Source organism: Myodes glareolus, chromosome 11 (genome assembly GCF_982192425.1).
Source record: "Myodes glareolus chromosome 11, mMyoGla1.1, whole genome shotgun sequence".
In the NCBI taxonomy this organism is placed as follows: Eukaryota; Metazoa; Chordata; class Mammalia; order Rodentia; family Cricetidae; genus Myodes; species Myodes glareolus.
In genome coordinates this window covers 88,567,897-88,595,750 of record NC_142036.1, presented here as the reverse complement: position 1 = coordinate 88,595,750, position 27,854 = coordinate 88,567,897, and the positions used below count along the sequence as shown (strand labels likewise).

The window sequence follows — 27,854 nt, the reverse complement described above, 5'->3', positions numbered from 1 at the left end:
ACGTCAGGCAGGAAGGAGAAAAGTTGTAGAAAAAGGAAAGGGACGGTGGAGAGTCAAGAGAAGAGAAAGGGCAGGCCCTGGTCACGGCAAGAGTTCCAGGGAGTTGTTAAGTATTCAGGGCCAAAGGTCTCACCCGGGGGTCAGGGGCTGCCAGGGCTTGAGAAACTCAGCTTCCTAGACTTAAAGTCTAGGTTAAGTCCTGAGGACAGCAACACTAGAGGGTGCCACTTGCTGTTGCTTCTGCCTGGGGTACGGCCACCTCTCACGGCTGCCATAGACCAGCACCTCACTGCCCCTCACAATTCTTATCCAAGTATACAGTCACACGAACCTCAGCCAGCTGACTGTTGGCAGAACTAATGAATGAACCACGGGTGCAAACCATTTTGGGCCTCCAGCCCTATAAAAGCGTAAGATTCACAGTAGTCCTTCCTGTCAGCATCTATCTCATTTTGAAACTACATCGAGTCTACTTTCAATATTTTTTTTAAGATTTATTTATTATGTATACAACATTCTGCCTCCGTGTATGCCTGCAGGCCAGAAGAGGGCACCAGATCTCATTACAGATGGCTGTGAGCCACCATGTGGTTGCTGGGAATTGAACTCAGGACCTCTGGAAGAGCAGTCAGTGCTCTAACCTCTGAGCCATCTCTCCAGTCCCCTACTTTCAATATTTTTATATAAAGCAAAAGCTAAATAATCCACTCCTAGGTGCCTATCCAGCAGGCCTCAGCTGAAAAGAACTTTTAAAAAAGGGCTTAAGAAGAAACGGTGGGCAAAATACACAGAAATAAAAAAGCGAGGGAGGAGAAAGTGTTTAGCGTGGTAGCAAACGTCAACTAAAAGTGATCAGTACTGATGGAATAATTCAACATTTAGTAAATACAAGGAAGGACCTGGACGCCGGTCCTGGGGCCCTCTTATGGTAGACAAAGTTCTGTTTCTCTGCTGTTAGTGTCAATCATCTTACCATGCATGAAAACAGGTACTGTTCCAGCTCTCCAAAACTCAAGCTACTGAGGAAGCCAGACAATTAAAGCCTAGATGGGCCTCCCATTCTGGTGGAAGGAGATAGTGACGTCTAAGGCAAATCATGAAAGAAGAGTTAACTTTACAAATAAAATAAAATAAAAACTGTCCCAAACTCGGGCCTCGCCAGGATAGTAGACAGTTTAAAAGTAACGTCCGCAGAAACGTTTGGTGAATCACACTTTCAAGTACCCTTACACAAGGCGGGTTCGCCAGACGTCTGTTGTTATGCCAAAACTCATTTTAAGGACCCTTAACACGAGTGCAGCGTTATCTACGCTCATACTTCATAAACCGGTCCCAAGGCTGAGAGATCCGGGAAGACCAACCAGACAGAGGCGGGCGTTGCGGGGGAGGGATGCAACAGCCACAATGGGGCATAGCAACCAGAACGCCGCTAAGGTGGAGGTCCACGCTGCGCAGGCGCAGGAAGACCGGAAGAGAGGCTGGGACCTAGGGAGCGCGCGCGCCGAAGAGAGAGCGCGAGGGAACGGGCTTCGGGGAAGGGGGCGCGGCGCACGCCTGGCTTCCAATGGCTTCTTAGTTCGCCAGCGGTTCAGCAGGCTGAGTCAGGTGCGGCCGGGGGAGGAGCCAGCCCTGCCCAACCGCCTCGCAGCCTCGTCTATCCGGGCTCGCCCTCTCAGGCTCCACAGTGACGTTCAACCGCCACCCGGCCCCGCCCCATCGGACGCCCCGCCGCCCCGCAGGCCCTCCGGCCCCGCCCCGTAGGACGCCCCGCCCCGCGGCTCCTCCGGTCACGCCCCATCGGACGCCCCGCCCCGCAGACTCTTAGGCCCCGTCTCATCGGACGCCCCGCCCCGCAGGCCCTCCAACCCTTTCCCATAGAACTCCCACCGGCGCAGGCCCTCCGGTCACGCCCCATCAGACGCCCCGCCCCGCAGACCCTCAGGCCCCGTCTCATCGGACACCCCGCCCGCGCATGCCCTTCGGCCACGCCCCGCAGACCCTCTAATCACGCCCCATCGGGCGCCCCGCCCCATAGGACGCCCGCAGGCCCTCCGGCCCTTTCCCATAGGACTCCCCACCCCCGCAGGCCCTCCGGCCACGCCCCGCAGACCCTCTGGTCACGCCCCATCGGGCGCCCCGCCCCATAGGACGCTCCGCCCCGCAGGCCCTCCGGCCACGCCCCTCTGCCACGCCTTGGGGGGGCCCCGGCCCCGCCTTCCCGTTCTCGCCGCCGAGTCGCTCCGGTAGCGCCGCTCCCCTCCTCTGCCCCGCGTCCTGACTCTCTTTCCTCCTTTCCTTCAGAGGATGTCCGCCTTCCAGATCAACCTCAACCCGCTCAAGGAGCCGCTCGGCTTCATCAAGATCCTGGAATGGGTGAGTGCAACCAGCGACACGGACCCCGGCCGGCTCGGCGCGGGGGGCGCCCTGCGGGGAGGCGGGGACCGCGCTCCCAGGCCGCGGGGCGGAGATGGCGGCCGGCGGCGTCGAGGCGCGGGTGCGCGTGGCTTGTCCCGGCCGCCCTTCGGCGCGGAGGCGTGGGAGCGGCTCGCTTTCCTCTCAAGCTCCACCGCCAGCCGCAAAGGAAGACCGGACTTCCTGCTGCGGTCCAACCGAAACCGAGCGCCCGGAGGTCGGCGTCCTCCGCGGGCAGCGGACCTGCGCTGGCTCTTCGCTGTCCGGGCTAAAAATAGTGTGTGGGTCAGGGACGCGGAGCGAGGCCCTTGCCCCACACGCATCCCGTTGCTCGGCCCATTTAATACCTTGCCTGCCGAGGACATCGAGATTGTTTTCTCTTACTTCTAGCAACATCCTGCTTGGAAAGTCAGCTCCCAGCCTTTTCCCTGGCAAACAATCATTAACATCAAAGGAGACTTGCTAGTTCGACCTTGGCGCTTGAAGTTAGCTTACCAAGCACTGCGATTTTCCTCACACTTCGAGGCCCACTATACAGTTTGGTGCCGGTTTTAAGAATTGTTAACTTACGCGGTTGGCATTTGTTTGCCCAGTGTGTTTTTATAGCCAGTAACGTTTAACTCCTTCACAATTTATTCCAGTTCCCTACATGTGTTTTAACATAGAACTTCACAAGTTTTCCGAGGATGCTCTGATTTTTCTATTTACACTATTTGCCACTAGTTTTATGAAAACTGGAACGGGTGCCGGTTTCTTGTAACTGTCAGAAGACACGTGTCTTTTTGTACAAACTTAAGCTTATAAGAAAGTTAATTTAATCTCCAAAGTATAGGCGAGAAATCAAAGAAATGTAAAGAGAAAATCCCTTACGTTTAGTCTCTTTGAAGACTTGCAATTCAGTTTAATAATTTAGGTTTTCATTTAAATGTAAGAGGCAGTTTACAAGTTTTTCTTGAATATTTTGAAGTAGGGGTAATTTGTATTTTGAAATTATCTTAAATGTAAGGAAATGCTATCTTCACTTTGAAGACTTTACCACGCAGGCAGTAACTTTGTAATAAGACTGTATTGTGTTAATGGCGTGCTGAATATTTACCCAACAAATATTTGAGGAGGTCTATCAGAGCACCGTGCTAATGATCGTTCTGGATGGCGTGGAGTATATAAAGACACCATATGGTAAATTCTGTACTGACTCTCCTTGTGAAGTGTGGTAGAGGAAGCAGGAGGGGAGGACGCTTAGAGGGTGGATACAGTCATTTGGGTGGGGATGCGGAGTGACTTTCTAGGCAGAAGGATCTTATGTTCAGTGGGAGGAAAAGTTGAGGCAGCCTAGCGTTGTATAAAGAAGTCCTCGGTAGGAACATGGACATACCGGCCAAAAGTATGGGTCTAGATGATTATGAAGCCCTTGATCCTCCAGAGGTTTTAGGCTTAAAAACTGGCCCTTTGTGTACAAGATATCAAGTGTTAGCCTGTGTATTGGGTAGTGTCCAGTTACGCTCAGGGGAATCATTGTGTTGCTAACAGTGTAAAAAATGGCCAGCCACGGAGAGAGAGCTGTTGCTTTAGAGATTACCTGTGCCTAACATCGGTTGTGAGGATGGGGAGAGAAGTAGCATTCTTGTGATGACCAGCATATTTCTGGCTTGGGCCTTATTGTCCAAGTCATTAAGAGGAAGAGAAAAATATTTGGATGGTTAACCAGGATATGTTGTTGGTAATCCCTTCACATAATGTAAGTTGCAGTGTCCTGAAGGCAGGGGCATATATGAGCCTAACTGTTCAGAATACAGGTCAGCAAAGAAGAAAGGGTTAGGATTAGGGTGTTGAGAAACATCTTGACAGCACTGCTAGAATTTCAAGTCAAGAATGCTCAGAAACGTCAGGTGCTGTGGAGCACTTGGGTAAAATCAGAGCTGAAGTGTGTCTTGTTTTTGTAGTCAGGAGACTTGATGACATTTAGCAAGAGTAGTCTTGGTGTAGGCTGAGTGGGTGGGTGTCTGGGAAGGTGATGAACTCAGTGAAGATTGACAGTATTTGGGGACACAGAGTTGTTGGTATTAGAAAGAAAAATGAAACTAGTTTAAATACTTTCTCTAGAGCCGGCCATTATCATTTGATATGCAACAAAAACCTTTGTGTTTTCCGCTTCTCTCAAACTCATAAGATTTAGGGCTCAGGGTTTAATCATTTTTACTGCTTCATCCAACATTTTTTTTCTTTTGGCTTTTTGAGGCAGGGTTTGGCTGAAGGAGCTCCCACAGCAGGGTTTTTCTGTGTAGCCCTGGCTGTCCTGGAACTTAACTCTGTAGATCAGGCTGGCCTCAAACTCTGAGATTCGCCTATCTCTGCCTCTTGAGTGCTGGAATTAAAGGCATGTACCACCACTGCCTGGCCATCAACCATTCTTAAGTGAACTTTTTCCCCAAAGCTGCTAATACTGCTGATTTTTTTTTTAAAGCCCATCCCTTTTACCCATCAGTCCATTTGCTCAATCAGTGCAGGTGTCAATGTTCTAGAATAAATAATGTCTTGGTGTTATTACAAAAGTAATTTTGACCTTTGTAAGTTAAGAGTCTTGGGAACTCTCAGGGGTCTGCAGGCTGAGATGAATGTTTTACTGTAAAAAAAAAACCAAAAAACAAAAAAACAAAAAAAAAAACCAAAACGTTGTTGGGGACCAGAAACAGTAGAGTAAAAGCCTCTGGGGGTGTGATGTAGATAGAGTATGTCAGGAGATAGGCAGAGAGACTGGGGAATTGACTCAGTGGACAGAGCGCTTGCTGCAGAAACCCAACAGGTGTATATCTGTAATCTCAGTGCTGTGGGATGGAGACAGGTGGGGCTCACTGGCCAGCCAGTGTAGCAGAAATAATAAGTTCCCGGTTCAGTGAGAACCTGCCTCAAACAGTGCGACTGAGAACAACAGAAGGACCCTAACATGGGCATGCACAGGATAGTGCACACACCTGACAACTGAGATTGGGCCAGTCTCCCTGCTGGGGAGAAAAACATACTGAGCCTGCATCAGATACCCTGAAACATAGGAAGAAAACCAATTTTTATCAAGTGTTTACAAATTCTACTAGTTCTCCATAATAAAACATACTCTTATCAACCCAGCCAGTCATATCAACAGTGAAGATGCTAATTTACTCCAGAGGTCATGAAAATAATTGAAAAACCTGAAAATTATTATTTATCACGTGTGGTCAAAGGATAAAATCCTGGAGTTGGTTTTCCTTCTACCATGTGAGACCTGGTGATGGGATTCAGGTCACAAGGCTTGGTGGCCAGCATCTTACAGCAGCTGAACCACTGGCTTTCAAAATGATTTTAAAGTAAATATGTTTATATTCCTTGGGGATTTACAGCTCTGTGCTCAACCAAACATGTTTAATGGTAAAGATGGCACAAATGCCAGCATAGTAATTGAGAATCAGAAAAGAATAGTCAGTTCAGCTGTGCCTCAGGAATCTAAATCCTGCAGGGTTGTGGAGGTGTGTGTGGTTGTCCTGTAGAAGTGGAGAGGGGGAGTAAGCACTCTGATACTGATCTCTTGCTCGTTCTGAGAGTAAGCTGAGATGTCAGTGCTCTTAGTGTATGACTTACTAAGAACAGCAAAGGTACACACACGCAGTAGATTTCCAGGTGTATTTCTAAATATTTCAGTTGGTTCCTTTCAAAACAAAATATTAAACATGAAGAAATTTAAGCAGATAGATAACTTTGGTTTGATGATGACACTGGGTGGCAGTGAGGATCTAGAAGTACTTTGTTTCCTCTCCCTCTTAGAGGAGCTCAGGATCCTCAGTAGAATTCTGAGAATAAGCAAAGTATATGAATAGGAGATAGTACTGTGACTGTCAATGGGATAGGTAGTTTACTGAAAATATCGGGTGTCCCCAGGCTTTTCCTACATGAAAATATTTTATCAGTGTAAACATTTTTGCACAAAGCCCTCTATGTATCTGTAGTTTGGGTATACATTGTAATGATAGTACCCTAGGACATAATGTACATTTAGAGAAAATTTGCATTCATTTATTTTGTTTTCTTTCGTACATCTTTGAGGTAGGGTCTCAGGTAGCCTAGGCTGGCCTCAAACTTGATTTGTAGCTGGGGCTGGCCTTGAAATCCTGATCTTTCTGCTCCCAACACCTGAGTGCTAGAATTAAAAATATGTACCACCACAGCTAGCTTATATTTTTTAAATCCTCATATTGCAATCATTTTTTTCTAGTTTGATAAAGTAGAATCTGTTTTTATCTCACAGTGTGACTTCTAGTTCTTTTGTATGTGAATGTATTATCAGTCCACACATCCTAGCACATAGTTTCAGACCACTTATCCATTTTGTAAAGGTTCATTTGGTTACAGCTACTTTATTCCATAAACCTGTCTAGACAGGGATACTCACATTGGATATATGAACACTAAAAACGAGAAAATAAGTGAGGTTATTGCTCTGTTCTTCCAGGTGTAGGATTCAGAACATAGCTAGTCCACTGCATCCACATACGACCTTCTTAACATGCAGGCCCAGCAGTAAAGTTCTAATTACTCTAAAACTGTGTGAGTGGAAGTTTAAATGTAGCTGGGCAGAGGCAGGGGGATCTCTCTGAGTCTGAAGCCAGCCTGGCCTACAAAGCGATTTCCAGGACAAGCTCCAAAGCTACACAGAGAAACCCTGTCTCGAAAAACTAATAATAATAATTTTTTAAAAATATTTATTATGTATACAATATTCTGTCTGTGTGTATGCCTGCAGGCCAGAAGAGGGCACCAGACCCCATTACAGATGGTTGTGAGCCACCATGTGGTTGCTGAGAATTGAACTCAGAACCTTTGGAAGAGCAGGCAATGCTCTTAACCTCTGAGCCATCTCTCCAGCCCTAATAATAATAATTTTTTTAAAAGTTAAAATGTTTGAGAAGACGTTCAGCTGAAGAGAGAATTCCATGTCTGTGCTTTCATTCTTGGTTAGCGGAGGAAAGTAAATTTCACAAGGGACAAGGAATTATTGTCGTTCATTATTGACTGTGTTACAGACTATCGTGTTCATAGCACCTCAGGAAAAGTGAGGGACTGGAAAAACAATAGTATTCTTACCAGGTATAACGTGCTTCCTGCAGATTGTCAAGACACCAGAGAGCGAGCCCGTCTGGAAAGCGGCAGCCCTGTTTTTAATGTCACTCCTGTTCTGTACGACTGCCTTTCTGTGAGAGTGTGGTTCTGATGTTGTGTTATCTTCAGCTTTCCCATGTGTGCTCAGGAAAAGCAGGAAGCCCAAATTTATGTGCAGCATCCCAAGTTTAATGATAAATTCACATTTTAAAAATAAATACTGAAAGAAGTATGCAAGTCTAGCATAGTCAGGCTTTACTGGTGGGCAGCCAGGATATAACTTACTGTTTTGGTGGGGTTTTGTTTGTTTAGGTTTTTGTTATTTGAAACAAGGTCTTATACAGCCCAGGCTGGCCTGGAACTTGCTATGTAGCTCTGACTGGCCTCAAACTCAGAAATCCACTTGCTTGTGCATCCCAAGTGCTAGAATTAAAGGTATGTACCACCACTCTCAGCTAGTATATAACTTCTAATCTTGGTCAGACATTCTGTACAATAAAAATAGAGTGTTGTATGGTTACTCAAATAATTACCTTGGGTATTTCAGTTATTATAAACGTGCACCTTGTTCCTTTTTCTGGGTAAAAAGAATACAAGAATTACTAGCATGAAAGCAGCACTTGATAGGATAGTACAATGCTCTCTAATTTCTGTATTAAAAAACCAAAGTCTTGGTTACCTAACAAAATGCACAAGGAAAATTCTAGTGGTAGAGTTAGTGCGGTATAGACTAGTGTCTGTAGCGGTCCAGGAGGTCGGTAGTCCGGCCTCAGTGAATTAGGTAGAGTGTGTGCATACAACTTAGCATAAGTCCTGGTGTGTTCCAGAAGCAGTAAAAGTTGAGTGTGTCAGTCATAACAGTACCTCATAGAGAGCGTGGTTCAGCTAAATCTGGAAAGAAAAGGTTGTGGTTGCAGTAGCTGTGCCATTCATGACAACTGTGGCAGGTGTTTAATTTGTTTCTTAAACACAGACCCGAAAAGCATTGGAGGACTCCCTTTAAACCAGGCTACGTGATCAGGTTGCTATTTCAGATTAGTGTGACATCATTTCTAAAGTAACTTTGTCCAAAAAGTAAAGCACAGCAAACAAAAACATACGTTACAGAGTAATTTAATTTTGTATTAGCCATAAAGGTGAAGTTAATTTTAATGCTTTGCTTAACCCATTATATCATCTCTTTTTTCTTTTTGTCTTTTGAGACAGTCTTGTGACCTTGAAGTTGCTGTGTAGCCAAAGATAACCTTGACCTTCTGATGCCCTCTTCACCCCCAGAATGTTAGCATTACAGGACTGCACCACTATATCTAGTTTATGGGGTACTGGGCTGTACCTTAACAACCGTGCTGGCTAATCTTACGTCAGTTTGCCATACAAACCATAGGTTGAAAGGAGGGAACCTCAGTTGAGAAATGCCTCCTTAAGATCTGGCTATAAGGCATTTTCTTAATTAGTGATTGATGGTGGAGTGCCTAGACCGTGTTGGGTGGTACCACCCCTGTGCTGTCCGTCCTGGGTTCTTTAAGAAGGAAGGTTGAGCAAGCCATGAGAAGCAAACCAGTAAGCAGCCCTCCTCCATGGCCTCTGCATCAGCTCCTGCCTCCAGGATCCTGCCCTGCCTGAGTTCCTGTCCTGATTCCTTTGGTGATGAACAGCAATGGGGAAGTGTAAGCTGAATAAACCCTTTCCTCCCCAACTTGCTTTTGGTCATGGTGTTTTGTTGTAGCAATAGAAACTCGAGCTATGACAACAGCTGACTACATTCCTAGCCCCAGTTTATGTATTTTACACTTACAGCATGTTACAATTTAGATGGCAGCATTCACAGTTCAGCAACCGTTGGTGTCTGGTGGCTGTTTCATTGGATGCTGTAGCTTTAGAGCCCACACAATGGAAGATGTGTGCTGATTGGAATGAAATTAGAAACAGCAAAAGTTTGTTGAGTGAGTCCTGTGAAAACCAGTAAGGGCCTAAACAAAGTGTTGTAGATGTGATACAAACATCTTTTAAATGGCTCTAGACTAAATATGCTGGTGTAAACCAGAGCATAGGACGTGGAGACAGGAAGACACAGTTCTGTGAGTTGAAGGCCAGCCTCATTTGCAAAGTGATCTTTATCTTTAACGAACTTTTTTGAAAGTTTTCATATTCTGTATAATTTTACACAACCTGATTTTTTTTTTTTAATTCAGCATTAGGTTTCTTCAACTCCTTTATAGTGATTTGGTAAGCTGTAGTTCTTGTAACTTTTTTCTTTATGGTGTTTTGTTTTGATTTTTAAGAATGAGGGGCTAGAGATATGGCTCGGCTATTAAAAGCACTTGTATTTGTAAAGGACCCAGATTTGATTCCTAGCACCTGTGCGGCAGCTCACACCCATTCATGGTTCCAGTTCCCGAGATCTATCACACTGTTCAGACCTCTGAGTCACCGGGCAATCCTGTGGTACTCAGACACATATAAGCAAAACTCTTGACTCGCTCACATAAATTTTTTAAATGGCTTGCGGACACTGCAAGAGGGCAGGGAACAGGATGGTAGCTAGGGTATCTCATTTGGTTTGCCCTGTAAGAGTGCTTCTATGGTCAGTTTTCCTGCTGCTTTCTCCTCCCCTTGGATATAAACAGTATTGCTGTGAGCATTCATAGAGAAGGCTCAGTACGAGAAAGGGTCTCCTCTTAGATCTTTGGAAACCTTTGTTAGAGATTATTTATTTATTTATTCTATGTTTATGAGTGCTCCATCTGCATGTACAGCCTTATGCCAGAGAGGGCATCAGGTCCCACTATTGATAGCTGTGAACCACCATGTGGTTGCTGGGAAATGAACTCAGGACCTCTGGAAGAGCAGCAAGTGCCCTTAACCACTGAGCCATCTCTCTAGTTCTGTAACATTTTTATTACAAGCATTTCATCTACTTTGTACCTTGCTCTGTATTCAAAAATTGACTTTTAATTTTAAACTTTCTTCTGTAGTTGAAATTAACTGTTTTATAGTTAGTGCCTTAGATAATTCTGCATGGTTACAGGTTTTCCTTTTTAAAGGCTTTTTCATTTAGGTTGTGGCTCCTTTGAACCATGTATTGATTAGCCCTTTACTTGGTTATCTATCACTGTATAGTAAACTGCCCCAGCACAGCAACTTAAAACCACAGATATTTATTACGTCATGGTTTCTATGTGGAAAGAATCAAAGTCTTTGGGTTCAGGGCTTCTGAGGTTCTTTTCAGCTACTGGCCAGCGCTGTATTAATCTTACAGCCTCTGGCTCTCTCATGACTACTGGCCTCCACAGTTCCACTTCCAAGCTCAGTCATGTGGTTATATTGGTCCCATGCCCTTTAAGTCTCCAAAATGTGGGGGGGGGGGGAGGGATTGAGGGTATAGTGGTAGAGCATGTGCCATAGCTTGCTCAAGGTCTTGGATTCAGTCTCTAGCACGTGGCATGGGAGACACACGTGCTGGGTATAGTGGCTCCTGCCTGTGCTTCCAGCACTCAAGGGGTTAGTGTTAGAGGAGGGCGATGAAGGAGAACAGCTCTGCTAAGATTACGTGCAGGAGTGGACATGTTTCAGGCAGAGGAAACAGCAAAGGAAGGCCCTGAAGAAGTTGCTTAGTGACTAGCCCCCAGATAAAAAGTGTATAGAAAGTTAAGGTAACGGGAAAATAGCAATCAGTGTAACAGAGTTAAAAACATGAGGGAAGTAAAGGGTGTTTGAGGGCTCAGCCCAGGGAAGGTAGTTTGTCTCACACATGTGTTCACACTGCAGGGCTCAGCCCAGGAAAGGTAGTCTGCCTCACACATGTGTTCACACTGCAGGGCTCAGCCCAGGAAAGGTAGTCTGCCTCACACATGTGTTTACACTGCAGGGCTCACAGCCCAGGAAAGGTAGTCTGCCTCACACATGTGTTTACACTGCAGGGCTCAGCCCAGGGAAGGTAGTCTGCCTCACACATGTGTTCACACTGCAGGGCTCAGCCCAGGGAAGGTAGTCTGCCTCACACATGTGTTCACACTGCAGGGCTCTGAAGTGTGGCAAAGAAGGAATCGGAATTGAGGCTGTTAGTGCAGACTCCAGCCGAGAGGTAATGTATAGTCATCTAGATTAGGAGGTGATGGGTAGGCTCCACATGTATTTTGAAAAAAAGAACTATTGACATTTACTGAATTACTGAATTTTTAGTTATGATAGCACCCAAAGCAAAGTATTTTTATTGTGGAAAAAATTTAGAAGACAAAAAGCAATTAAATCTTGTATCTTGTGTTGTACTGAAACGACCACTATTAAAATTTTCATGTAAATTTTAGTAAAAATTTAATAAAAAAGTTGTACCTTTTTTGTGTGTAGATGCAGATACATATATACTGTATTATATGAACATTCTGTATGTTATGAGCATGTGCTTTGCTATTAAATAATCTCTAATATTTTAGTAATTAAAAGTTTATCCTGTTGTATAAATGAATTCTAGTTTATGTGACTCTCTAGCGATACGTAACATGCTTCTGGGTTTCCTCTGTTATAAATAGAATTTAAGGAAGCATTATTATATTTTTAAGCATATGTATTGAAACCCAAAAATACTTGACAGTGATATTTCACACATTCATGAGTTAGAAGAGTCTCATCCTATACAACTTCTCGTTTCCAGCAGTATACCAATCACTTGAGCCCCAAACAAAAATGCCTTCCTTTTACCCCTGTTTAAAATTTTGATAGAGAAAAATGAGTCTTATTTGAATTTCTTTGCTTTGTGTTTTTGTTTGTTTTTGAGAACGGGTCTCTATTATCTGTCTGTCCTGGAATTCTCTGCATCTATGTGGACCAGGCTGGCCTTGAACTCAAAGCAGTCCTGCCTCTGCCACAAAGCCCCGAAAGTCTTCTCTGAATTTCATATTGTCTGGGCTACTGTATTTTATATACTCAGGAAAATAGACTCACATTTTGTAATGTTTTTAGCATATGGCTAGTAATTTCTAGAATACTTGAGAGCCAGCGTTTAATGATTAGTGTACTTATGTCTTAATGACTTTTGTTTGGTATAGTAATGTTTCTCTTTTTTTTCTGTGTTTTGGTCTCATTTTATGTAGTTTGCTTCCATCTTTGCTTTTGCCACCTGTGGCGGGTTTAAGGGCAAAACAGAGATTCAAGTGAGTTGTCCTTCTAAAGGTGTTGCGAATAAGACGATTACAGCAGCTTTTGGCTACCCATTCAGGTGAGTTATCTTTTAGTTGTTTAACTCCATATTTAGTCACTAGGTTCTGACAGCTGGTCTGGACTCAGTGGCAAAGGCCTGTACTCTGCAGTCACAGCACTTGGGAAGCCAAGGCAGGAGGACATCCCAAGGGGGTCTGGGGAGCAGACCCTGCCTGCCTCAGCTCTCACCTGCGTGAACTGGGACATAGTCTCCAGCCTTTGCTCATGGAAGGTGGTAGAATAGTTTGGATTTGGATCTTCACTTGTGAGTTTTTACTTAGACTATGGTACAGACCAGTACTTGTCTGTAGATGGAGACTGTTTGTTCCTGGCCACCCAGATCCAAAATAATCACACAGAAACTATAGTATTTGCAATACTGTTTGGCCAATAGCTTAAGTGTATTTGTAACTAGCTCTTTGATCTTAAATTAACCCATTTCTATTATTTTCTATTTTATCATGAGGCTTGTGGTTTACCAGCAAGGTTCCTGTGCATCTGTCTCCTGTGGTGGCTACATGGCTTCTCTCTGACTCTGCCTGCTTTCTCTACATCTGTTTGGATTTCCTACCTAGCTTTACTCTGTTAAGCCATTGGCTGAAAGTAGCTTCTTTATTAACCAGTGGCAGTAAAACATATTCACAGGTAGATGGGAATCCCACATCACTTGTCTGCAAACTTTGACTGGTGTCTGATGAAGAAAATATACAAAGGGGAGGTTTTTTTATTACTTCCTAGCCTCTGAGACCAAATCCTTACAGAAATGAGAGAGGGAAGAACTGCTTTGGCCCAGTTTTGAGAGGCTGTACCATGGTAGTAAGTCAGCCTTGTGACCTAGGGCAGAATCACGACAAAGAGAGTTTGTGGCAAAGGCAGCTCTTCATCTCCTGGTGAAACAAGCATGTCCCAAACGCCCTGTTTCCTCCAGCAAAACCCCTTGCTGACGTTTCCAGGACCTGCCATGATAGTGTCACCAGGGAGCCAAGCGTTCATTACATGAGCTGACATAAGACTTATCACACTAAAATCACAGCAGCGAGGCAGGTGTGGTGGCACATGCCTTTAATGTCAGCACTCAGGAGGACTGCCTCAGTCTACATTACAAGTTCCAAGGCAGCATAGGAAAACCCTGTCTCAAAAGAGAGAGAGGTAGAGAGGGATGGGGGGGATAGATCAAATGATAGCAGAAAGTGGACGTTTAGAAACATATAATACTGTGATTGTCTTGACATTCTGTCATATGATAGTAGATCAGAAATGGAGGAAAGTAGAGACTATTCTGTTAGTGAGCAAACTCGGTTTATCAAAACACACATTCCGCATGCTTCTGCAGTTCCTGAACTAATAGTGTTCTGTGTCATTTTAAGACATACACAAAGTATACTGTTTCTCAAGTATAAAACCATATGTATTTTACGTTTAGAGGACTTTGAGAGGCGCATAGCAGCGCAGGTCTCTTTCGTGTGACTTTGTTTCCACTGGAAGGTCTGTGGGGGACATCTGTGTCTCTGCTTGGCTTTACTTGATATCTCACAAAGACTCAATTTTCTGTCCAATAAATTGGAAGTATAATCTTTTAAGGATATTTTGATAAATAAAAAAATTGAGGCAAGATTTCACTATATAGCCCTTGTTAGTCAGTAACTTGCTGTGTAGACTAGGCTGGCCCAAGAACTTGTAGAGATCTGCCTCTCTCTCTATTCCCTGTGTGCTAAGACCAAAGGCCTGCACTGCTGCGCTCTATGAATAAAATATTACATTAAAGGTCTGTGTATCCTGAGCGCTCAGTAACCATCTAATCTTTTCTGCCACTTACTCGTTTGGTTACAGTAACCATCGTCCTTAATGACAATTGGGTTTATAATTTACAAGTGAGTAAATGTAAGGCAGTGTGAATTTTCCTTTAGCAACTAATTAATCAAGGTTTAAATATGACTTGTGGGGCTGGAGAGATGGCCCAGCAGTTAAGAGCCCTGGCTGCTCTTTCCAAGGACCCAGATTCAATTCCCAGCACCCATACATGGCTCACAATTGTCTGAATTCCAGTTCCAGAGAATCTGTTGCCTTCCTCTGGCCTCTTCAGCCATGAGGCACACAGGTGGTACACAGACATTGATGCAGGCAAAACATCCACACACATGAAATAAAAATTAAAGCTGGGTCTCCAGGTTGGTTGACAGCATCTTTAAAAAAGAAAAAAAAAAAAAGGAAGAAGAAGATTGTCATTGGTTTTCCTATAACTAGTGGCCCAGACCTCTCCTCCTAGAATGGAAATAATGTTAAAACTGTTGGACTCCATTTATAGTGAATCTGTCATAAACATATTACTGAACAAATTTCTGGGTCCATGTAGTAAGAAGTTTTTGGTTTAGTTAAGTATTTGAATATTTTTTAAAAAGAGAATGTTTTTAGTATATTTGGGAATTTATTTTGAAATGTCAGTATTTCTCTGCTGGAGTCCAATGGTTTGTGTATTTTTTTTATAGGTTGAACCGGGCGTCCTTCCACTCGCAGTCGGGTGGCAGCGTGTGTAATGTGACGTGGGAGGACCACGTCCTCATAGGCGACTACTCCTCCTCTGCGCAGTTCTACGTCACCTTTGCGGTCTTCGTGTTCCTCTACTGCATGGCTGCCCTGGTGCTCTATGTGGGCTACACCAGCCTCTACCGGGAGAGCCGCAAACTGACCATGATTGTAAGTGATCCTGCTGCTCTGTGGAAGCGGAGGAGAACTCGCTTCAGTCATCAGCCTTAGCCCAATTTCCATAGCCTGTTTATTCTTAAGAGAGTTGGTTTTAATTTTTTATAAACCTGGAAAACTCTTGAATATTTGATAAATCCATAAGTTTTAAGTAGCTAAAAGTTAAGAAATTGATGTCTTTAATTTGAAGAGTTGCAGGTTGCATTTCTGCTTCTCATCTTTGTTCTCTTTCCTCAAAACCCCTTTTATGCCACCACCAGTTTTTAGTGAGCTCTGTTTTCTTTATCAGTAAAGTGTGGCCCAAAGATCAGATCTGACTTTTTTAAATAAAACATTGTCTAGCAATACTCGACGCCTTATGCATGCATTGTATATGGCTGCTTTTATGCAAAATTCTGACCCAGATAATTCTTATCCCCGGTATCAGCGAGTTACAGTGGATCCTTTGAGATGCCAACAAAGGATTTGGACTTGAAATCTTCATACCTTTCTTAGAGATTCAGATTCTGCTGATCTAGAAATAAAATAATCTTCAAGAATAAGGGAATAGGCTGTCCTTCCTGGATTATCAGGGGCAAGTCCAGAGATACGCCATGGTTTTGTGTTAGATCTCCTCTACAAAGAAATAACTGTAAAGTCAGTGTGGAGGGTCTTACGTGATGCTCGTCATTTGTACTGAAGTCTTCAAAGAAGTCGTGAATTTACCTTAAGGAAAAGGCTGCTTTAATATGAAGGAATTTTTGAGATAAGTTATATTTACCAATTTATTTTTAACTTTTGCTGCTTGGATTATAGAATGTAAATGGTAAGTAAAGAACAAAATCATTTTTTAAACATGTATGTTTTCTGTTTCTTTTCTGGAAAAGCATAAGAAAGCTGGTTGTTTCCGTAAATATTTTTGGCTATTAATTACATTTTGAAGTGTTTATTCCTTACAGATTAGGAATCTATAGCTTTGGACAGCTCAGGCTTTGCCTTAAAAAGTGACTAGATTGGTCATGCTGATAATATTTTTAATTTTTTGCTTGTTTGTTTTGTTTTTCAAGACAGTGTTTCTCTGTGTAGTCCTGACTGTCCTGGGACTTGCTCTTGAGGCTAGACTAGGCTCGAACGCAGAGAGCCACTTGGCTCTGCTTCCTGAGTGCTGGGGAAAAGTCTTCATTTGTAAAGAGATTTTTGTTTTGTTTTGCATTTCGTTTTACCAACAAATTCCTTTTTACTAAATAAAGCAACCCTTTCTTGTATTTTGTCTAATAATTTAAAATTACTGCACTTAAGTCAGTATTAAGATCTAGTTTGTAGAATGCTTTCTTTTTTTTTTTTAATTGAGCTTTACATTTTTCTCTGCTCCCCTCCCTGCCTCTTCCCCCCCCCCCTTTGACCCTCCGCCAAGGTCCCCATGCTCCCAATTTACTCAGGAGATCTTGTCTTTTTCTACTTCCCATGTAGATTAGATCTATATAAGTCTCTCTTAGTGTCTTCATTGTTGTCTAAGTTCTCTGGGATTGTGGTTTGTAGGCTGACTTTCTTTGATTTACGTTTAAAAACCACTATGAGTGAGTACATGTGATAATTGTCTTTCTGTGTCTGGGTTACCTCACTCAAAATAATGTTTTCTAGCTCCATCCATTTGCCTGCAAAATTCAAGATACCGTTTTTTTTTTTTATAATGTTTTCTTTCTTTTTTTTAAAGGTTTATTTATTATGTATACAACATTCTGCCTCCATGTATGCACACCAGAAGAGGGCGTCAGGTCTCATTACAGATGGTTGTGAGCCACCATGTGGTTGCTGGGAATTGAACTCAGGACCTCTGGAAGGGCAACCAGTGCTCTTAACCACTGAGCCATCTCTCCAGCCCTGTCGTTATTTTTTTTTCTGCTGTGTAGTGCTCCATTGTGTAAATGTACCATATTTTAGAGTGTTTTCTTTATGATAAAAGTAAAACAATCTAGTTGTGTATCATTTAGGGAGTCAGAAGTATTTTTCTGTATTAGAGTGATGTTATTGGTCATATAGATATTTCACAGTTGGTTTCATTAGTGGTTTTTGCTAGTATAACATAGGATGAGTTCTTATTTTTTGTTGTTGTTTTGCTGTTTTTGAGACAGACTGGCCTGCTAGCTAGCCACAGATAATGTTAAACCTTCTGGTATTCTGTCTCTGCTCTTAAGTGCTGGGAATACAGGTCTGTACTACCATGCCAAGAAAATGGATATTTCTTGTTTATAAAAGTAAAATTCGGAAGCTGGAGAGATGGCTCAGCAGTTAAGAGCACATACTGTTCTTCTAGAAAGCCTGAGTTCACTTCCCAGTCCCCATATTAGGAAGCTCACAACTCCCCATAGCTCTGACTCCAGAGGGATGAAGTACCCTTTAATGACGTCCCCTCCCCTCCCTACACACACACACACACACACACACACACACACACACACACATAGAATTTAAAATAATAAAAGTAAATTTTTATATACCCAAATTTTAAATGTAACAAGGGTAAGTTACAAGTTTGTTGTTAATTAACATTATTCTCAATTCTGTACTAAAGTATTTTAAGTATTTCAGGTTCAGATTTTTGAGTCTGTTTTCTTTTTTAGTATAGTACTTTATGTATAAAGTAGCAGATGATTTAATGGTGCAACAAGTCAGGAATATCAAAAATAAAACATAGAAAAAAGGATTTCCAAGTTCTTAAATCTTTGATGAATCATATTAACTTACCCATTGGAGCCCAGAAGCTGCAGGTTGCTGCACTGGAGCCCTCGGGTGGAACAGTTGTCGTGGTCTGCTGTGTGCAGAGTCTGGGAGGACGGGTATAACGTCCTGGGACCACAGTAGTCTCTCAGTTTATTTTGTGCTCCATGTTTAGAAAAGTTACTACTTTTGAGATTAGGTGGATGTTATACCTTTATCTAAATGTCGGCAAATCAGATTTCAAGAGCATAGCCTGTGGGCTGGGAAGATGGCTGCACTGCGTTGGAAAAGTGTTTGCTATGTGAGCCTGAGGGCCTGAGCTCACCTCAGTACAGGTGTGCAGCCCAGCACACAGCGGAGTCTCTGAACTGGCCATCTGCCTCCACACATACGTTACAGACAGGCACTTATATTCACACACACACAGAAAATAAGCATAACCAGGAGAAAAACAGATGTTTTAGCCAAGAATTCAAAAGGAAGAAAATAACTGAAAATTAAGACATTTGACATATTTTGGTCAAAGCTGTAACTTTATTGTCGAGGGAATGTTTTTAGTGTGACATTTTATCAGGTTTCCAAAAGACAAGATGTTCTTAGGAAATGTCTGTGTGCAGCAGAAGTAGAGCAGAGGATAGGTATGCAGGGGAGAGGGTCTGCAGCAGAGGATAGAAATGCAGGGGAGAGGGTCGGCTGCAGAGGATAGGAATGCAGGGGAGAGGGTCGGCTGCAGAGGATAGGAGTGCAGGGGAGAGGGTCGGCTGCAGAGGATAGGAGTGCAGGGGAGAGGGTCGGCTGCAGAGGATAGGAGTGCAGGGGAGAGGGTCTGCTGCAGAGGATAGGTGTGCAGGGGAGAAGGTCTGCTGTAGAGGATAGAAATGCAGGGGAGAGGGTCGGCTGCAGAGGATAGGAGTGCAGGGGAGAGGGTCGGCTGCAGAGGATAGGAGTGCAGGGGAGAGGGTCGGCTGCAGAGGATAGGTGTGCAGGGGAGAGGGTCGGCTGCAGAGGATAGGAGTGCAGGGGAGAGGGTCTGCTGTAGAGGATAGGAGTGCAGGGGAGAGGGTCTGCTGCAGAGGATAGGAGTGCAGGGGAGAGGGTCGGCTGCAGAGGATAGGAGTGCAGGGGAGAGGGTCTGCTGCAGAGGATAGGAGTGCAGGGGAGAGGGTCGGCTGCAGAGGACAGGTGTGCAGGGAAGAGGGTCGGCTGCAGAGGCAGGGAGAGCTCAAGTGCTGCAAGCAGCCATGCTTGTATAGTTAGCCCTTAGTTTGTCCTCTGAGCACAAATACCGTACATCGTATGGCTAAAAGGAGGCTGGTGAGATAAGTAAGGACTCTTAAAAAGTTTGCATTTATTTCCATTTGTGTACACGTGTGTGCATATGCGTGCAGTGGTGCACATGTGGAGATCAGGATAGCTTGCATGATTTGTTCTCTCCTTCCATGGATCGAACTCGGGTTGTCAGCCTTGGTGACAAGCACCTTTATCTGTTGCACCATATCCCTGGTCCAAGATAATTAGAATTTAATTGTATTATTATTTTTTTTAAGAATTCTTCAGTGATAAGCTAAGAACTCATTTCTGGGTTTGGATGAACTCGTTTGGAGCTGACTTCTGTTGCTAACAAACCTGAGCGGATGCCTTGATATCTTATATGCGTAGAGGAGCATCAAAGCTATTATTTATAACTAAATTCCCATTTAGTTCATTAGTTCACAGGAAGACCAAATACGGTGAGACTTGTATTGCACAGACTCATACTCTCAGTGTTTAGGTCTTTGAAACCAGTCCAGTGGGCAATATTTTATTTCCCTGGCAGAAAAGATTGGGTAAGGAGATTTTTCTTTTTTTCTTCGTCTTGTTATTTCTGTTAAAAAAAAAAAAACTAAAGTATTAAAACCTTCATGTTTTTGAGAATGTAATAATTAACAGGATTCAGTAGAAAACCTCTGAACTTCTAAAGGTACTGTTTCATCTTTTTGTTAATAAAATGAACATTGTCTTTTAAATTTTTGTAGTGGTATTTTATTTTTGAAATTATAATTACATCATTCCCCCTTCCCTTTGCTACTTCCAACCCCCCCTCTTTATCCCCCTTACTCTCTCTCTCATGGCCTCTTTGATTTGATTGTTATTCCTTTTTTCCCCTAAGTATGTAAATAGAACTTGCTCAGTTCATATAATGTTGCTTGTATGTGGGTAATTTCAGGACTGACCCGTTAAATTAAGCAGTCAGGGGCCTCTTCATTGGGAAGACGATTTCTCCTACTCTGAGAGTTCCCTGTCTCGGCTTAGACCTGAGCTTCCCTCCTTCCATAAGAGCTTGTCTATTTGGGTCATCCTTGTTCAGATCTTTAGGCAGCCATGTCCATAAGACTTGATGGGTGTAGTTTCTCTGACATTCTAGGAGGCATGATCTCACAGCAAACTCCTTTTCCTCTGGCTCTTAGAGTCTTCTTGTCTCCTCTTCTCGGGATCCCTGAACCTTGGATGCAGGAGATGTGTTACAAATGTATTGGTTGTGGTTTTCTGTGATGTCTTTGGGTATAGAGGTAGATATTTAGAATGTAGTTAGGAGTTAGGTTGGCTTATTTAGTCATGTGACAGTTGTAGGTTACCATCAAGATCCATGCTTTCTCTGGCTCTGGGTAGTTGGGTAGGCTTCCAGTACCAGGCACGATTTCCCTCTGGTCATTGTGGTTCATGGCAGAGCTGACTAGGACTGTTGGCTGCCTTCCTCCCTTGGAAGTGTGCACAGTGCCTACTGAGGCATGAGAGCTCGTCTGTAGGGAGGAGCCTTTCTGGTCAGCTGCTCTGCTCCCCTAGTGCAGGTCTTCTGGGTTCTGTGTCAGAAATGCAGTGTCGTCAGCAGTGGGAACTTAACTTGCATCTCCAGGGGCAACCAGGGGCAACAGCCATAGCCTGTAATGTTTGGGAGTCTATTGGACAACGCTGACCAACTCTTGGGCTTGGTGTTAGAGTTTCTGTTAGCAAGTCTCTGGTTCTTGTCTCTTGAGGGAACATTGTTGACCTAAATAGGAAATTTCTTTTATTCTCTCTCTCTCTCTCTCTCTCTGATTTTATGTGGTTAGATAATGATACGGTTCCTGATAACTTCAGACATCCTATTATTTTACCCTCCTTCTGTATTCCCCTTTCTTCCCCTCCCTAATTAAAGCCCCTATAATTTTTTAAAATTTTCTATGTATAGGTATTTTGCCTGCATGTGTATCTGTGTACCCCATGCATGTAGGGTTCACAGAGACCAGAAGAGGGTGTCAGATCCCCAGAATCTGGAATTAGAGGAAGTTAGGTGCCACCCTGTGGGTGCTGGAAATTAAACTCGGGTCCTCAGAAATAACAGCCTATGCTCTTAACCATTGAGCCATTTTTCTAGCCCCTACTGAACATTCTTAAACTTAAAAGATTGGTTTGTGTTCTTTTTTTATATTTTATTTATTATGAATACAACATTCCTTCCATGTATGCTTGCATGCCAGAAGAGGGCTCCAGGTCTCCTTATAAATGGCTGTGAGCCACCATGTGGTTGCTGGGAATTGAACTCAGGACCTCTGGAAGAGCAGCCAGTGCTCTAACCTCTGAGCCATCTCTCCAGCCCCTGGTTTGTGTTCTTTTATTTTTTTTTAAACCACTTCAGTAATCCGTCCCTTGGAGAATTATTTTTGACAAGACTGAGAATTTTAACTGCACATGGGAAGGGGTTCATATTGTATGTGCAAGGAATTATGACTTCGAATATAAGTAATTCAAGTAATGGTGGGAGTGAAGTGGGTAACTGAAAAAGAAGAAATGGTAGGGTTGTTTATAGGTCTAAGCTGGGCCAGAGACTTAAAAGATGATGGGATGGAAACTTGTCTGGGGGTGCACACCCTCAATCCCCAGCATTCTAATTCCCAGGAAGCAGAGGCAGTCAGATCTCTTAGTTCCAGGCCAGCCAATGCTACATTGCAAGACTGTATCTCAAGAAACAAAACAAAACAAAAAGATGATGGAAAGTGTTGTTATCGTTTCCGTAGGGGAAAGGAGGACTCAGTATATTCCTGAGGCTGTGGAGACAGTTTAGAAAACTTGGCCTTTTTGCATAAGAAGTGGACTTTGGGGCTAGAGAGGTGGCTCAGCAGATGAAAGCCCTTGTGAGAGCTGGGTCTGAGTTCAGATCTCCAGCACGCATGTGGTATTTGGGCGAGGGCATGTGTGCAGAGATGATAGGTGATCCTGGGGGCTTGCTGGCTACACAGCCTATCTGAAATGTTCTCCATGTGTTCCTGTAGGCGTGCACACACGTGCCAAATTACATCTGGACGGTTACTCTGAGGTAACTTTGTCAAGACTAGCAAAACACTGCCTCAAAAATAAAGTTTTAAGTTGTAGATTTCTCTTTTTTTGCGACAAGGTTTCTCTGTGTAGCTTTGGAGCCTGTCCTGGCACTCGCTCTGTAGACCAGGCTGGCCGTAGCTCACAAAGATCTGCTGTCTCTGCCTCCCAAGTGTTGGTATTAAAGGCGTGCGCTACCATGCCCAGCTAAGTTGTATACTTCTAAGGAGATGATTTAGTCTTACTGTGTCTCTGTCATGGTGCTCTAGAAACAGTAAACACCAATAATGATTATACTGAATGCGACCTTTTAAATAAAGTCTATCATGAGGACCATAGATACTATGGGATTAAACATAATCCTGATTTCTTTATTGCTTGTAGGAATTGTGTTGCTTTTAAATTGATTGCCCACTTACCGAAGCTTATTTTTGCTCTAGGACTTTATTGTTACTCTTGTTGCCACTTTTTTGTGGTTGGTGAGTTCCTCGGCCTGGGCTAAAGCTCTTACAGATATTAAAATAGCTACCGGACAGAATATTATTAAGGAACTTGCTCCTTGTCGGCAGCCACAAGAAGCCTTCTGTTACTTTGACTCTGTGACTAGTATGGGATCCCTGAATGTGTCTGTGGTAAGTATCTGTTGCTTGCACAGTGTACTTCATTTATTAGAACAACATTTAAGAAAGTAACTTTTAATCATCTCTGTGAATAAATTCTTACTGAAACATGTGGATTCTAATTAGCATATATATACTTATGAAAAGTGTAACCTGTAACCGAGAGACTAAAAGACACTAACAATGGTAACTTTTATTGAAATTTTGTGCTAGCCATTGTGCTATAGTATCTGAAGTTACTCAGCCACTCTGAGAGGAAAATGAAAAGCAGTTGTTAGCTTCGTTGTACGGCTGAGAAATGTGTGTGCTATGTTCCTCTGAGGAGACAGCTTTTGGACCAAATCTGACTTTGCACTGTTCTCTTAAGTCTGGTTTACTTAGAGAACATAGAACTGACACTTTTAAAGTTTCTCAAATCTGTAAAATTTAATAATGTCTGATTCATTAAATATTTTTCTACTGTTCATCAAACTTCAATTGCCAATAACATTGAATATTTTCTGTTTTGGAAGACTTGCCAGAAAATACTTTTCCATAAGATGAAGTTAGTATTACTTTATAAAGCAGTTTACCCATGTTCTTGATAATAACTCTGTGATGTAAAAGCCAGTATTTATAGACAGGCAGTGCTGTGAGTGCACTTACACACAAAAGGTAAAGTTTTTTAGTTCCATAGTTCCTCAGCTTCTTACCGCACTCTTATTCGTAAGTCACCGTCACTGATGCTGAAGGACCTTGTTAAACACGGTAGGTAGGTTCACCAAGTCCTGCGTGCATGCCAGTCAGTGCAGGGTGTGGAGAGTACACTTCTGGCTGCAGCTGTTGGAATAGCGAAGGGCAGTCAGAAGAGGGAGGGAAATGAGGTTCTAGCCATTCAGAATGGAAGGAACGTGAGAGTCTAAAGTTACTTTTCTCAAATGGGAACCCATGTGCAGAAAGAAAAGGTTGCCGTTTCTTGTTGTTTTATGTTACAGATTTAGAGGTTAGCACGTTGGGTATAATAAATTATTATGCATCCAAAATTTGTACGATGGGCTGTATGTATAGACTTTGTTTTTATTCTAATTTATATGTAGTTTAAAGCAAACATTAGGTTTTTATATTTGTTTTCCTCTTTCATAGATCTTTGGCTTTCTGAATATGATACTTTGGGGAGGAAATGCTTGGTTTGTGTACAAGGAGACCAGCTTACATAGTCCATCAAATACGTCAGCTTCCCACAGCCAAGGAGGCGTCCCACCCCCTTCTGGAATATAATTAAATATACTGTATGAAATGTGTGCTATACTATGCTTTGTTGCCAACATCTTGAGAAGCATTATTGTTTCTAATAAAAAGTAATGGTTTTTTTTCAGTAAATTGGTGGGTTTAAGATTTTGCTGCTTTTCTATATAAAATGTGCCTTTTCTAGAAATGTAAGATGTAAATGTATTTGTACATGTAAGTTTGAACATTCAGGAACCTGTTATGAGATGATACTTATTTTTAAGTGAACAGTAAATTCACTAAGTTACCTTCTAAAGTGTTTACACCTTAAGCCTTAATATAAACCTTCATTCAGAAAAGTTATGTCATATCATAATATAGGAAGAATGAGTTTGGAATATACACTACTGTTAGTTTGTACACATCATATCCCTAAGGCTTGGCTTGTTTAAGAAAACCTTGACTGCATAATTTGTATTTAGAAAAAAATTAGTACAATTTTATATATGAATATTGTTCATGTTAAAAAAATTGAATTGCAAAGACTGAGTAAATATTTTAAATGTTTTTTCTAAATGACCTGCTGTACTTATTAGGTATACTGAGTTTGTTTTAGGAGCAAGGACTTGGGAATTCTAACAAACGCGCAGTGTTAACTTGGTGCTTCTGTTGCAGTCATTCCCGGTGGTTTCTTAGGCTTGCTGTGTGAGATCATCGTTCCCAGCGATGGCTTTATATATGTAGGCATTCTCAGTGATCCTTGTTTGATGCCCTTGTTCATGCCAAGGGATAAAAATCTACCTTTTTCTTCAAGACCCTAGTTATAGGGTCATTAAAAATTAAGGTTGCCTTTTACTTTTGAAACATTTAGTCAATGAAGTTGCTTCTCCTGAGTTTAACATTGATATGGTGAAAATAAATGCTGTTCAGATTTCATACTTCTTAATATTCATTCTTATTCCACAGAAAGATGATTAAGGAATTATGCTCATAAAGGAACCTAAGTAAGCTGGATGTGTGTGTGCTGTCCTTCCACACATTGGGGTATGCTCAGAATACAGTGCTTTTGTTGTACAGGGATCCAGACTTCTGTTCTTATAAGATGATGTGTGCGTGTGAGGCACATCTTGAGATAGTGCCTTATTTCTGTTGCTTTATTCATGGCAAAGCAGCTGTGTAAGAATATGTGTTTAATACCGCAAACAATAAAGAAGTTAAAATAAAGCGTGCCCGGTTGTTCTGTCACAGAGAGCCCTCAGCCTCAGGGTCACACTGGTGTCCTGAGCAGGAGGTAGACTTGCAGCAGTGGTCAGTGCTTGTCCGGGAACAGAACAGACTGCAGTGCTTTGGGCTTCATTCTCACTTGAAAACATTTATAACTCTTCAGTTGTTTCCTGATGCACATTTTCTAATTGGTCAGACAAATAGCAAAGATTATGATTGAGATTGCTATATAATGCAGCTGCTTATTATATAGCCCACTGGGTAGACTGCTTGTCTTACATACACAAGGTCCTGGCTTTCATCCCCTGCACTGCATAATCCAGCTGTGGCAGCCCAAGCCTCTAAGGTCAGCACTCCGGTTTAAGGTCATCCTTGGCTACCCGCGGAGTCCCAAGGCTAGGCTGGGCTGGAGAGCACCGGCTGCTCTTCCACTGGAGCTGTTAACCAACTATAACTCCAGGGGGATCCAGTGTTGTCTTCTGACTTCCACAGGCTCTACACATGTGCACATATATGCACAGGCAGGCAAAGTACTCGTGTCTTTTTAAACTGACCTCAAAAAGTATATGAAAAGCAAATGTCTGTGAAACCACGTTCAGCAGGGTAAGTCCTCTAAATGTTAGCTACGTCTAGACTGTTAGCCTGGAGTGCCGGGGCCTGGGGAAGCAGGAAGAGCCTCAAGCATACAAGCCTCTCCCTTTGCAGTATTTACAGTTTGATTTCTCTTAACCAGACCTAGGTGTGACTGTTTGTTTTTCTGTTGGTGGTAGATATTGATAAGGTGAGTGGAATAAAGTGGTAGCTACTGAAATTAGAATGAATTTAGGAAGGACTCCTGCCCCCTCTACCTGCTCTTTAGTGAACATTACAGAGACAATTTGTAGGACAAACTCAATACAAGCTTCCACTTCCCAGAGATCAGCTGTGGACAGCTTTTTAGAGATAGACTTATCACTAATGTTTGTTTTTATTTTTTAAATAAAGTTCACATGATAAAGATCATTTTTAATCTGCAAAAGGAAAGGGCAGCAGTACATATTTTATGTTTGGGGCACAATTAGAAGTTTTTATGTAATAATTCCAAAAATACGTGAATGTATAATATACTGATCAATTGCCAGATTTAAAAAGAACATTACAGCAATAGCCTTTTTTTTCCCTTCTGAGATGCAGTTGGTACAGATAGCTCAGAAATGAGTATTCTGGCCGATGCTTGTTGCTGCCGGGGTTTTCTTCTGTGAGAATTTCTTGCTGTGGATGCAGCAGTGCCCCACATCATCTTGGTGTAACCCCGCGGCATTTACATAGGCTGCAGCTTCTCCCTTCTCTGGCTTGTATTTTTACTGTGTTCTGTCATGTGTTTGTTCCTCTCAGTGGTATGTGACCATCTTCCCCTGGCTTTTAGTTTTTCACAGTGGTTTTGGCCATGGTGAAGTCATGTATTCTTGTATACATTTTAGGATCAGCTTGTCAAGTTCCTAAAGACCTTTGTGAGGTAACATTTGTACACAATTGCACTGTGTTTATAAATCCACTTGTGAAGAATTAATAAGTTTATAATGACACAGTTTTGTATTTATAAACATGGTATGTTTCTGCAATTATATCTTCTATGTTTCTCAATAGTTTTGTTTTCCACATAAAGATATAAGATTATACTTAGTCTCAAAAGTGTTCATGCTGTTTACATAGTTACATTAGATTATATTCTAAGTTGAGTTGTAATTATTTATTACTGTTATGCATAAACATCACATGCTCATTTTTACCTACTGATATTAATAGATGTTGGCAGGTTTTTAAACCTTGAGTTCTTAATATGTAAATTTGTCTGGTATTTAATGTTTATCATCTGCAAATATTGATGGTTTTATTATGTTTGGAAATTAAACTAAACTTTTTAATTATCATCCTCTATCTAGTTGTCAAGAAAATCTCTTTTAAAAGTAGAAAATAAATATTGGCCTGCCATGGTGATAACGGCTTCAGTGCAGACTTGTAACCACATATTTTTACTGTTGTGTGGCGATGCTGTAGTAACTTAAACTCTGGTTAGTATCAGTTGTTTCTTTGTAGAGTTGACACCTCAGTGGGAAATACTAGTTGAATTAAACTAGTCACATTAAGAATGGTCATGAGTCTCTTATTTTGGAATTTGTTTAGCTTTGGATAAGAATAGCATTTAGAGTCAGGCGGTGGTGGCTCACACCTTTAATTCCAGCACTTTGGAGGCAGAGGCAGGCGGATCTGAGTGTGAGGCCAGCCTGGTCTACAGAGCAAGTTCCAGGGCAGCCAGGGCTAGAGAAACCCTATCTGGCAAAACTTTTTTTTTTAATG

General features: G+C 42.5%; 1 protein-coding gene across 1 annotated transcript; it reads left to right on the top strand.

Moving 5' to 3' along the window:
* The first annotated feature begins 2,203 nt into the window (after positions 1-2,203).
* Positions 2,204-25,517, top strand: Sypl1 (synaptophysin like 1). Its single transcript, XM_085697758.2, has 5 exons — positions 2,204-2,373; positions 12,633-12,757; positions 15,225-15,432; positions 22,908-23,099; positions 24,210-25,517. The coding sequence occupies exons 1-5, from the start codon at positions 2,305-2,307 to the stop codon at positions 24,342-24,344; spliced, it is 729 nt and encodes a 242-aa protein (XP_085553884.1). The 5' UTR covers positions 2,204-2,304; the 3' UTR covers positions 24,345-25,517.
* The last annotated feature ends 2,337 nt before the right edge of the window (positions 25,518-27,854 follow it).